The 13,318-nt window shown below is 38.6% G+C and overlaps 1 protein-coding gene across 1 annotated transcript in view; it reads left to right on the top strand.

Annotated features, from left to right (window-relative positions):
- gak (cyclin G associated kinase) overlaps positions 1 to 10,369 on the top strand; it is an 86,473-nt gene extending 76,104 nt beyond the window's left edge. The window contains exons 25-29 of the mRNA XM_061904737.1: positions 214 to 300; positions 371 to 643; positions 3,755 to 3,903; positions 5,357 to 5,533; positions 8,416 to 10,369. Of these exons, the coding sequence (XP_061760721.1) occupies positions 214 to 300; positions 371 to 643; positions 3,755 to 3,903; positions 5,357 to 5,533; positions 8,416 to 8,517 (788 nt within the window). The 3' untranslated portion in view covers positions 8,518 to 10,369. The remainder of the gene's footprint in view (positions 1 to 213; positions 301 to 370; positions 644 to 3,754; positions 3,904 to 5,356; positions 5,534 to 8,415) is intronic.
- Positions 10,370 to 13,318: the final 2,949 nt, after the last annotated feature.

Below are 13,318 nucleotides of genomic sequence, written 5' to 3'. Positions count from 1 at the left end.
TTTGAGTTCACATTTCCAAGACTTATACGGATACCAAATACACAACAGCAAGTACCATCAGGAAAGAAACATTTTGAGTGTTCCGAGTTAGAAGCTTAGTCATAATTCAGAGTTCATCTTTTTGTGCTTTCTTCAAATGTCTGATGGGTGGTGGTAAAGTGCCACGAGACGTCCTTATTGACTTTTTCTTTTTGCATATTTCTGTGTTTGTAGCTTCTAGTCTGGCGTCTATGTCAAAGGCCAAATCTGAGACCTTTGATCCTTTTGCTGACTTGGGAAACCTCAGCTCCAAACTACCAAGTAAGTCTAACAGATGAGATCGGGTTTTACTGACGCACTGAATTCACCTGACCGAGCTTGTCTCCTCCAGATTTAACCAAAAGTACCACGTCCGGCACAAAAGTACCTTCGTCTTCCTCCTCCGCCTCTTCCTCAACCTCTGCCGCCAAGCCTCAAGTCCAGTCCTGGCAGGCCGGTAGAGCTGCTTCCAGTCAAAGCAAACAATGGCAGTCTGGATCTGCGCCCAAGGAGCCGTCGGCCCCGCAGCCTTCCGGCGCGCAGACCGCCAAGCCCAACTACAACCTCAACTTCTCCAGCGTCATCGGAGGCCGGGAGGAGCGAGGCGTTCGAACTGCGGGATTTGGTACGCACATGATAATAGTCATCATGGATTAGATTTATATAGCGCTTTTGTACACGCTTAAAGCAAGATGTGAGAACAATGGTGGTGGTAAGCTACATTTTCAGCCACAGCTGCCCTGGGGAAGACTGGCGGGAGCTGGAATTGAACCGAGAACCCTCAAGTTGCTGGCAGGGCTGCTCTACCAATCAGAGGAATACATTCAAAGTTTCTGTTTTTTTGCTTTTTTTATATAAAGTACAATTTTATTAAAAGTTAGAAATTAATTAATGAAACTAAAAAAACAAGTAAAATTAAGATAAGAACTAGATGCGGCAATTCCTGAAGGAATCACATGGTGTTATTGTTCCAATGCTGAAGTTGAAGTGAAATGCTGACATAATGTTTAATGAATGGAAGAATAGTATGAATGTTGAACTTGGGAAAGTGTTATTTTGAATTTCCAGGATGAGTGGAATGTGTTGATGTTGGAATGCTTTGAATCGCTTGAAAAATGTAGAAATGGTGGAAGTTTGAAAAATGGCCAATACATTTCAATGGGAACTTCCTGGAAATTTTGGGAAAGGCGGTATTTTTTGAAAATGATTAGGAGCATGAATGTCCTGAATGAGATAAATCGGTTTGTGCTGGAATTGGTTAAATCGGGCAAGAAATGTTGAAGTAGTAACACTTCTTACTGAGAAATTGTATTACGGAATTTCCCCCAAAAAAGGGAATTTTTCAATTTCTTAAACCAACTTGTTTTTTTTTGTCCGGACTATGAGGAATGTTTTGACAATGGAACAATTGAAATGGGTTGGAAAATGGGGAATTTTAGGAAATGGGGGGAGGGTTAATTATTTTTTCATTCCTGAAAAGGAATGTTTTGGTAACTGTTTGAATCAGATAAAAATGAGGGGGTTGTGGAACTTTGAAAAATGTCCCATTCATTAAAGGGAACTTCGGTAAAAGCGTAATTTTTTTTGAAAATGCTAAAACATTTTTAATTGGAGTGGTTGGTGTTGGAATTTTTCAAATCGGTCGAGAAATGTTGAAGTAGTAACATTTTTAATTGAGAAATTGTATTACGGAATTCCAGGAAAACCGGGAATTCCTGGAATTTTTTTGAACGTGGAAAAATGATAGTTCGAATTTCCAGGATGGGTTAAAAGTGGTGAGGGTAAAATGGTTGGAATCGTTTGAAAATTTTGGGAATTGTGTAAGTTTGAAAATGGATCATTCATTTTGAATGGGGAAAATTAAAAAAAATAAATAGGAATTTGGGGAAATCCGGGAAAACATTTTAACTTGGGGAAAAAAGGGTAGTTTAGATTTCCAGAATTGTATAATAGTTTGAATGGTTTGAAAAATGTGGAAATGGGGAAAGTTTGAAAATTGGCCAATTCATTTTAAATGGGAAAATCATTTTGAAATCTGGGAATTTTTTTTATTTTTCAAGGGAAAGTCCGCGGTTCCCGAAAAGGCTGAACGGTTTGAATGGGATGAAAAATGTGAAAGGAGTCATCGCGGTAAAAAAGGTTGGAAATAAAGTTAGAAAATAACTGGAATTCCTGGAAATTTGTTGAACGTGGGAAAAATGGTTTGGTAACGGTTTGAATCGGACAAAAATGTTGGGGGTTGTGGAAAATTTCGAAAAATGTCCCATTAATTTCAAAGGCAATTTCGGGAAAAGTGGAAATGTTTTTGAAAATGTTAAATCATTTGAATGTTCTGAATGGTTGGTGTTGGAATTTTTCAAATCGGTGGAGAAATGTTGAAGTAGTAACATTTTTACTTGAGAAATGGTATTACGGAATTTCAGGAAAACTGAGAATTCCTGGAAATTTTTTGAATGTGGAAAAATTGTAGTTTGAATTTCCAGGATGGGTTGGATGTGGTAAGGGTAAAATGGTTTAAATCGGTTAAAAAATTGGGAATTCTGGAAGTTTGAAAAATGGACAATTCATTTTGAATGGGAAAAATGGAAAATAAAATGGGAATTTGGGGAAATCCGGGAATTTTTTCTTCCTTGAAAAAAGGGTCGTTTGAATTTCCAGAATGGTGTAATAGTTTGAACGGGTTGAAAAATGTGGAAATGGGGAAAGTTTGAAAATTGCCCAATTCATTTTAAATGGGAAAATCATTCTGAAATCTGGGAATTGTTTTAATTTTTCAAGGGAAAGTCCGCGGTTCCCAAATAGGCTGAATGGTTTGAATGGGAAAGGAGTCATCGCAGTAAAAAAGGTTGGAAATAAAGTTAGAAAAGAACTGGAATTCCTGGAAATTTGTTGAATGTGGAAAAATGGTTTGGTAACGGTTTGAATCGGACAAAAATGATGGGGTTTGTGGAAAATGTTGAAATATCCCATTCATTTCAAAGGAAATTTCGGGAAAAGCGGACATTTTTTTGAAAATGCTAAATAATTTGAATGTTCTGAATGGTTGGTGTTGGCATTTTTCAAAACGGTAGAGAAATGTTGAAGTAGTAACATTTTTACTTGAGAAATGGTATTACGGAATTTCAGGAAAACTGTGAATTCCTGGAAATTTTTTGAACGTGGAAAAATGAGTTCGAATTTCCATGATGGGTTGGATGTGGTGAGGGTGAAATGGTTTAAATCGGTTAAAAACTTTTGAAATTGTGGAAGTTTGAAAATTGGACAATTTATTTTGAATTGGGAAATGGGGAGGGGGGGGGGGGGGGGGAATAGGATTTTGGGGAAATCTGGGAATTTTTTTTTACTTGAAAAAAGGGTAGTTTGAATTTCTACAATGGTGGAATAGTTTGAATGGGTTGAAAAATGTGGAAATGGGGAAAGGTTGAAAATTGGCCAATTCATTTTAAATGGGAAAATCGTCCTGGAAATCTGGGAAAAAATTGTATTCGTCTATGTCTTAATGTCTGCGATTCCAAAATAGGCTGAACAGTTTGAAGTTGCACTGGTTTGAATGGGATGAAAAATGTGGAAGGTAGAGCTCGCCAAAATCTGGAGAAAAAGAATACTAACTAGATGAGTTTTGGTGCAGAAAAGCATGTGTGAATGTTTTGGAGCATTCACTCAATACAGTAAATACATTTAATGAGAAAAGTGATTTTGCCGTGTAATAAAATCTTCCTGTCCTGACGTGACGCAGGCCCCAAGCCCAAAGTAAAGGAGGCGGACTTCGGGGACTTGCTGTCCACTCAGGGTTTTTCCTCCAAGTTGGACCGGAAAGGGCCGAGGACCATCGCTGAGATGAGGAGGGAGGAGCTCACAAAAGAAATGGATCCTCTCAAATTACAGGTAACATGTTTTTTTTTTTTAATATTGGCTCTGTTCTTTAAACTCATTCATTAACTTTTACACCAGGAGTGTCAAACTTGTTTTCATTGAGGCTCATATCACAATAATGGCTGCCTTTATTAACTTCATTTTAATTATGCATGCACAGGAGTCGGCAACTCAAAATGTAAGCACCATCTTGGACCAAAAATACAAAAAGCTCATTTGTCTGAAGCCACAAAAATTTAAAGTCCTTAAATAAGTGTTATAATGAAGACAACACATGATGTAAGTGTCTATATTAGCCTTCTATAAAAATGACTTTACAAGTGTTGTAATGAAGACAACACATGATGTAAGTGTCTATATTAGCCTATTATCAAAATTACTTTAAAAGTCTTATATAAGTGTTATAATGAAGGCAACACATGATGTGTCTATATTAGTTATATTAGCCTTATAATCAAAATTACTTAAAAAATTGTATGTGTTTAAATGAAGACAACACATGATGTAAGAGTCTATATTAGCCTACTATCAAAATGACTTTAAAAGTCTTATACCAGTGTTAGAATGAACACAACACATGATGTGTCTATAATAGCTATATTAGCCTACTATCAAAATTACTTTGTTTTATTTAAGTGTTATAATGAAGTCAACACATGATGTAAGTGTCTATATTAGCCTACTATCAAAATGACCTTAAGTCCTATAAAAGTGTTATAATGAAGACAACACATGATGTAAGTGTCTATATTAGCCTACTATCAAAATGACTTTAAAAGCCTTATATAAGTGTTATAATGAAGGCAACACATGATGTGTCTATATTAGCTTAATTACCCTCCTATCAAATTGACTTTAATAGTCTTATATAAGTGTCAAAATGAAGACAACACATGATGTAAGTGGCTATGTTGGCCTACTATCAAAATGACTTTAAAAGTTTTATATAAGCGTTATAATGAAGGCAACACATGATGTGTCTATATTAGCCTACTATCAAAATTACTTTAAAAGTCCTATATAAGTGTTAAAATTAATATGTTAGCCTACTATCAAAATTTCTTTAAAAGTCTTATATAAGTGTTATAATGAAGGCAACACATGTTGTAAGTGTCTATATTAGCTATATTAGCCTACTAGCAAAATGAGTAAGGACACTTTAATGGATTTATTACAGTCTTTGCAAGCTGGGTAACATTTGCTGTGGTCTGGAACAGCATGGCATCAGAAATGCAGCCAATATTATAATAAATTCATAAAATAAGCAAACTTCATGAATGTTTTTTGTGAGCAGCAAGTATGTGCTCCAATCACTACATCACAAAAAAATAAGAGTTGTAGAAATTATTGGAAACTGAAGACAGCCATGACATACTTTGACATTTTGTTGGAAAAAGTTTAGACACCCCTGGTGTAAGGTGTCATCATATTGGCGATGGGTTCAAGTGCGTCGGTCCTTTCCTAGATTCTGGACTGGATCGAGGGCAAGGAGAGGAACATCCGAGCGCTGCTGTCCACGCTGCACACCGTGCTGTGGGAGGGCGAGACCCGCTGGAAGGCCGTGGGCATGGCCGACCTGGTGACGCCCGAGCAGGTGAAGAAGTTCTACAGGAAGGCCGTGTTGGTGGTCCATCCTGATAAGGTGCAGTATGAGGGGCATCACACGTAGACCTAGGCGCGCTTGTTTTTGGAAAAATAAAGTATGTGACTCAGCTGAAAGAGACCCAGTCCCACCCATGTTGGTGTACCCTATTTTCCCCAACATAGAGCACACACCCAACAAAAAACAGTTACTTCATATATGAATGAAATATGATATTTACACAGAAATATGTTGTACATGTTTATTCACATACCGTATTTCCTTGAATTGCTGCCGGGGCGCTAATTAATTTAAAACCTGTTCTCACTCCGGCGCTTACCAAAGGCATGCGGTACAGGCAAGTATGCGCTTATAAATTGGAGTGTGATGTAAGGATACCATCATGAAAAGCACATATGATATAAAAAACCTTATTATGGTCTTACCTTTACTTATAAATAAAGTCCATGCGCAGCTCCTTCTGATCAAAAGCATCGATAACTTGTTTATAGAAGTCTTCCTTCTATTTCTTCAGGTTTAAAAGTCTCTCTGTCTCGATGGATATTTTCCTTTATTACCTCCTGCTTTGATTGAAAGTCCAGTTTAGAAAACTGTTTTATTTTAGATATGTAATCCTCCTTGTCAAAAGTGCAAGCGAGAGGAAAAAATAAACGATCGCTGCTCACTCTTGCTGCTTGTTTTCACTTCTTCTGCGGCCGAGTAGTCGCAAAAAGGATCACTAGCGCCCTCTATCACCAGGAGGTGGGAGTCATTTAATAACTCATATTTGACACACGCAGCTACGTTATATTAATAAAACATAGCTGCTTACTGTTATTTTAGCATTTTCAATAGCGTGGACCTTAAATCCTACTGAATAGCTCTTAATCTTTTTCCCTTTATGCGATTTCAGAAGATTGAAATCAGCCTCCATTTTGAAAATTATGACAGGCGAAGTGTCACTCATGATGTGACGAGTTTGACCCGGTGGAAATTCGAGATATATGCTAATTATTTTGCGAAACGAGTTTGACCCGACACTAATTCTAGGCAGGCGTATACTATATATCCGGCGGCAATTCAAGGAAATACGGTAAATTAATTGTTTCCAAAATAGCAGTAAAACGGATGATCAAACAAAACAAAAGTCATCATCATGGACATACTCGCTGTAGAAACAGACTTAATAAGTCCCTGGTGATGTTTCTCCATATTTACGAAACTGAAACAATAAAAAAAAAAATGCAATTGTATGTTAACAATACTAACAAAACCTTTTTGCATACCGTATTTCCTTGAATTGCCGCCGGGTATATAGTATGCGCCTGCTTAGAATTACTGCCGGGTCAAACTCGTTTCGCAAAAAAATTAGCGCATGATTAGCATTACCGCCGGCTCAGGATTAACGCCGGGCAAAACTCGTTTAGCGAAATATTTTTTTTATTAGCACATGTCTAGAATTTCCGCCGGGTCAAACTCGTTTCGCAAAATAATTAGCATATGCCTAGAATTTCTGCCTGGTCAAACTCGTCACGTCACAAGTGCAGAAGAAGTGACAACAAGCAGCAAGAGTGAGCAGCGATTTTTTATTTTTTCCTTTAGCTTTAACTTTCAACATGGAGGATTACATATCTAGAATAAAACTGTTTTCTAAACTGGACTTTCAATCAAAGCAGGAGGTAATAAAGGAAGATCTCCATCGAGACAGAGAGACTTTTAAAACTGAAGAAAGGTAAGGAAGACTTTTATAAACAAGTTATCGATGCTTTTGATCAGAAGGAGCTGGGCATGGACTTCATTTATAAGTAAAGTTAAGACCATAAGAACGTTTTTTTTATTAAATGTGCTTTTCATGATGGTGTCCTTACATCGCACTCAAATTTATAAGCGCAGGCCTAAATTTACTGCATGCCTTTGGTAAGTGCCGGAGTGAGAAGAGGTTTTTAAGTTAATTAGCGCATGCTTGCCTTTACCGCATGCCTTTGGTAAACACCGGAGTGAGAAGAGGTTTTAAGGTAATTAGCGCCCCGGCGGCAATTCAAGGAAATACGGTAATTGCTAATGCCAACGACACTTGCGTGATGACATTATGATAGCAGTATAATTATGCACAAAAACACTCTTGCAGACACCTCACAACGCTTTAGTGAGCAAAAATTGTTTTAGGTATTTTGTAAAACTTAACAAACGTTGCTTAGAGTGATAAATGAAGAATCCATATGAGTAGGAACGTCATGGATAACTAAAAGACCAAACGGCACTTATGAAAAAAAAAATTCATATGTTGGGCACGCCGGACTACAGGGGAAATGAGATATTTACACAGAAATATGTTGTACATGTTTATTCCATCCATCCATCCATTTCCTACCGCTTATCCCCTTTTGGGGTCGCGGGGGGCGCTGGCGCCTATCTCAGCTACAATCGGGCGGAAGGCGGGGTACACCCTGGACAAGTCTTGGATTGAACCCAGGACTTTCGTATTGTGAGGCAGACGCACTTAACCCCTCTACCACCGTGAAGCCCCTACATGTTTATTCACATAACCTAAATGTTTCCAAAATGGCAGTAAAACGGCTGATCAAACAAAACAGAAGTCATCGTCACTTGCTGCAGAAACAGACTTAAGTCCCCAGTGATGTTTTTGTATATTTACTAAACTGAAACAATACAAAAAGAATGCCATTGTATGTTACCAATACTAACAAAGAACATGAAAACACTCCTGCAGACATCTCAGAACGGTTTGGTGAGTAAGAATTGTTTTAGGTATATTGTAAAAGTTACAAACCATATGAGTAGAAAACAATACTGTTTGCATTATGGTTATCAGCGAAGAAAAAATCCCGCAAATTAGCCACACAATTTTATTAGCCGCAAGGTTCAAAGCGTAGGGAAAAAAAGTAACCCCGGAATTCCCGCTGCCTGTCTTGTCACCGCAGGCGACGGATCAGCCGTACGAGCTGTACGCCAAGATGATCTTCATGGAACTGAACGACGCCTGGTCAGAGTTTGAGAACCAGGGATCCAAAGCGCTCTTTTAAAAACCTCCATGTCGCCGGTCCGGGTCGGGCCAGATCCGGACCGGGCCGGACCAAACTGGACCGGATTTGGCCTTTTGAAGAAAAAAAACAACCCGAAACAGATTTATCCTGGATCAGATTTGACTGGACTGAGCCCACATTGGGCCTTCTTTGTTCTTCTTGTCGTCCCCTCGCCACCGACCTTGCGGTGGTGGTGGTGGAGGGGGTGGTGGTCCGCACGCACGCACATCTGGAGTGACAATCACATGACCCACACTTCACAGACAGCAGATTGTGTTGCTAACAAGCAAAATGGAGACTTTGTGGCTATCTAAGTATTATTATAAAATGACTTAATTATTATTACTTTATTATTACTGCTAAGTGACACTTGCAGGTTCGCTCTCAAAAAGTGCCCCTTTTTTTTTTTTTTTTAGCTTGGATGTTCATGTTACGCTCTCATGGAAAAAGATGGAGGATGGTCCTGCTCTCATGCTGCATTCAGGCAACTGGGACATCAGAGCACTTTCTCTACTCCCAAACTGAAAGCAGCATGTATCCATTAGTTGTACTATTTACATTTCGGACCACACTACGCTGTGATGCTAACTGTATGCACGCCAATAACAAGAGGTAGCACATAGCCAGGATCATGCTATGCTAGGTAGCTAACTGCTGCTCACCCACAACGAGGCTCTTAATGATGGAGGGAGAGCATACAGTTAGCTACATAACATAGCATGTTGCTAACTGTATGCTCGCCAATAACGAGAAGTAAGCATCATGCTATGTTATGTCGCTTATAAATTATGATATATAATGGAGGGAGCGCATACAGTTAGCATCATGCTATGTTATGTAGCTTAAGAATAATGATATATGATGGAGGGAGGGCATACAGTTAGCATCATGCTATGTTATTTAGCTTAGAAATAATGATGTATGATGTAGGGAGTGCATACAGTTAGCATAATGCTATGTAATGTAGTTTATAAATAATGATATATGATGGAGGGAGCGCATACAGTTAGCATCATGCTATGTAATATAGCTTATAAATAATGATGTATGATGGAGGGAGGGCATACAGTTAGCATCATGCTATGTTATTTAGCTTAGAAATAATGATGTATGATGTAGTGAGTGCATACAGTTAGCATAATGCTATGTAATGTAGTTTATAAATAATGATATATGATGGAGGGAGCGCATACAGTTAGCATCATGCTATGTAATATAGCTTATAAATAATGATGTATGATGGAGGGAGGGCATACAGTTAGCTTCATGCTATGTTATGTAGCTTATAAATAATGATATTTGATGGGGGGAGCACATATAAACGCACACTTAGTGTCAATAAGATTTTGAAAAAAAGACATCCAGTTGACCAAGTAGCCTAAGTTTGATACCGGCCCTCAGTTTGACTGACAGCTGTCACAAAAAGTGAAGACGGTGATTGAATGTGGTTTTTCGGGGTCCATGGTGTGTTTTTGTACCAGCGATCATTGTAAATATGAAACATTATGAAGAATATTCTCATCACTCTTTTTGCTAATTTGACTTTTGTTTTACCTCACGGACCAAGCCTCACTTTCTTATTTATTCTTCTTTCTTCTTAGGACTTTTGTTGATACCTTAGATGTTGTAATATATACATCCTTGATTTCATTCCAAAGTAAATAACACCAACGTGATGTTTCACCGCACATCCTCTCTTTATTTTTTCTTCTACTTGCCTTCGGATGATGTGTGTGAGGGGGGAGGGGCAGGTCATGTGACACAATCATCAGCAACACGAAGCCATGATGTGCGACTAATACCATGAATGTAGATGTCAATCATTAAAAAAACCCAGGAGAATATTTCCACATTTTGTCTATTTTTTTATTTTTGCTGTCCGGCTGTCAGTCACTCGTCATATTGACTATCTTCATAGCAGACTCAAAAAACGTCCTCACATGTCCATTCTATCTACCGTGGTTTGCGTACTGTCAAGTCTTTCTGGGTTTCTTGTAAATCAAATATATTAATTTTATTCATATTATTACAAACCCTGTTTCAATATGAGTTGGGAAATTGTGTTAGATGTAAATCTAAACGGAATACAATGATTTGCAAATCATTTTCAACCCATATTCAGTTGAATGCACTACAAAGACAACATATTTGATGTTCAAACCGATAAACTTTAGTTTTTTTTGCAAATAATAATTAACTTAGAATTTCATGGCCGCAACACGTGCCAAAGTAGTTGGGAAAGGGCATGTTCACCACTGTGTTACATCACCTTTTCTTTTAACAACACTCAATAAACATTTGGAAACTAATTGTTGAAGCTTTGAAAGTGGAATTATTTCCCATTCTTGTTTTATGTAGAGCTTCAGTCGGTCGTATTTTACGCTTCATAATGCGCCACACATTTTCCATGGGAGACAGGTCTGGACTGTTGGCGGGCCAGGAAAGTACCCGCACTGTTTTTTTACGAAGCCACGCTGTTGTAACACGTGCTGAATGTGTCTTGGCATTGTCTTGTTGAAATAAGCAGGGGTGTCCATGAAAAAGACGGCGCATAGATGACAGCATATGTTGTTCCAAAACCTGTATGTACCTTTCAGCATTAATGGTGCCTTCCCAGATGTGTAGGTTACCCATGCCTTGGGCACTAATGCACCCCCATACCATCACAAATGCTGGCTTTTAAACTTCGCGTCAATAACAGTCTGGATGGTTCGCTTCCCCTTTGGTCCGGATTACACAATGTCGAATATTTCCAAAAACAATTTGAATTGTGGACTCGTCAAACCACAGAACACTTTTCCACTTTGCATCAGTCCATCTTAGATGATCTCGGGCCCAGAGAAGCCGCCGGCGTTTCTGGATGTTGTTGATAAATGGCTTTGGCTTTGCATAGTAGAGCTTTAACTTGCACTTACAGATGTAGCGACCAACTGTATTTAGTGACAGTGGTTTTCTGAAGTGTTCCTGAGCCCATGTGGTGATATCCTTCAGAGATTGATGTTGGTTTTTGATACAGTGCCGTCTGAGGGATCGAAGGTCACGGTCATTCAATGTTGGTTTCCGGCCATGCCGCTTACGTGGAGTGATTTCTCCAGATTCTCTGAACCTTTTGATGATATTATGGAGCGTAGAAGTTGAAATCCCTACATTTCTTGCAATTGCACTTTGAGAAACGTTGTTCTTTAACTGTTTGACTATTTCCTCACGCAGTTGTGGACAAAGAGGTGTACCTCGCCCCATCCTTTCTTGTGAAAGACTGAGCATTTTTTAGGAAGCTGTTTTTATACCCAATCATGGCACCCACCTGTTCCCAATTAGCCTGCACACCGGTGGGATGTTTCAAATAAGTGTTTGATGAGCATTCCTTAACTTAATGAGTATTTATTGCCACCTTTCCCAACTTCTTTGCCACGTTTTGCTGGCTTCAAATTCTAAAGTTAATGATTATTTGCACACCAAAAAATGTTTATCAGTTTGAACATCAAATATGTTGTCTTTGTAGTGCATTCAATTGAATATGGGTTGAAAAGGATTTGCAAATCATTGTATTCCGTTTATATTTACATCTAACACAATTTCCCGACTCATATGGAAATGGGGTTTGTATTAAAGCTTTGCAGCTCACCATTTCTTCCAATGTGGACTCCAGCTTCCGCCTGGTATTTGATCAAATATCACCGAACAAAACCAGTCTGCTTTACTCAGTTTTCAGTGACAAGCGTCAGAGGAAAACTAAATCAATGTTCCATCAGAAGTATAAATATATTGTTTGTTACAGAAAACCCAACCCATTTTATAGAGAATAAAAATAGCTAAATGTGAAATACATAAAAAATGATGAATACATTTATGTTAACATTACCAGTGTATTCAGGGTTTTTAAAAGGTCTTAAATCCAATCATTTAAACTTAAGGTCTTAAAAAGTCTTGAATTCTATCAAAACTTTGGCCTGTCATTTGTCATTTGAAGACAAACGAAAAGGTTTTTAATTTTTTTTTTTTTTGTGCATTCTAACGAGTAAAATTTGGCAATTAAGAGGTGGCTAAACTTGCAACTAACGAGTAGTACAACACTATAAAAATGCGAGCCATTACCTCCATGCTTGGCACTCAGCATCAAGGGTTGGAACTGGAGGTTAAATCACCAAAAATGATTCCCGGGCGTTGCCACCGCTGCTGCTCACTGCTACCCTCACCTCCCAGGGGGTGATCAAGGGTGATGGGTCAAATGCAAAGGACACATTTCACCACACCTGGTGTGTGTGACAGTCATTGGTACTTTAACTTTAAAGCCCTCTAAAAACATCCAAAAATTGCCAACAATACTCCATTTGTACATCTAAGAAGGACAGCTCCAGACTTGAGAAACTGATCAGGCGGGCCGGTTCTACAATGGGAATGAAACTGGACTCACTGGTGACGGTGGCAGAGAAGAGGACTGTGGACAAACTAGTGAGCATCCTGGATGATGCCAGTCACCCTCTGCATAGCGTTATCAGTAGCCAGAGGAGCCTGTTCAGTGCTAGACTGCTTCATCCCAAGTGCAGGACTAATAGACTCAAGAACTCCTTTGTCCCACACGCCATTAGACTGTACAACTCCTCTCCGGGACGGGGGACGGGGGGTATTAGGATGACAGGGGATGCAAAACATTAACAGTGCAATACGTTTTCATAACATGGTCACTACTGCCTACTTTGTCTTGTTATAGTCTTATTTTACTGTTATATTGTTATTCCCATTGTTTTTATTCTTTTTGTAATATTTCTCTATTTTGTTTCCATTTAAACCCCCATTATTT

The sequence above is a fragment of the Nerophis ophidion genome, linkage group LG01, assembly GCF_033978795.1.
Source record: "Nerophis ophidion isolate RoL-2023_Sa linkage group LG01, RoL_Noph_v1.0, whole genome shotgun sequence".
In the NCBI taxonomy this organism is placed as follows: domain Eukaryota; kingdom Metazoa; phylum Chordata; class Actinopteri; order Syngnathiformes; family Syngnathidae; genus Nerophis; species Nerophis ophidion.
Note: the sequence above shows the minus strand (reverse complement) of the source record. Positions and strands in the feature narration are given on the sequence as shown.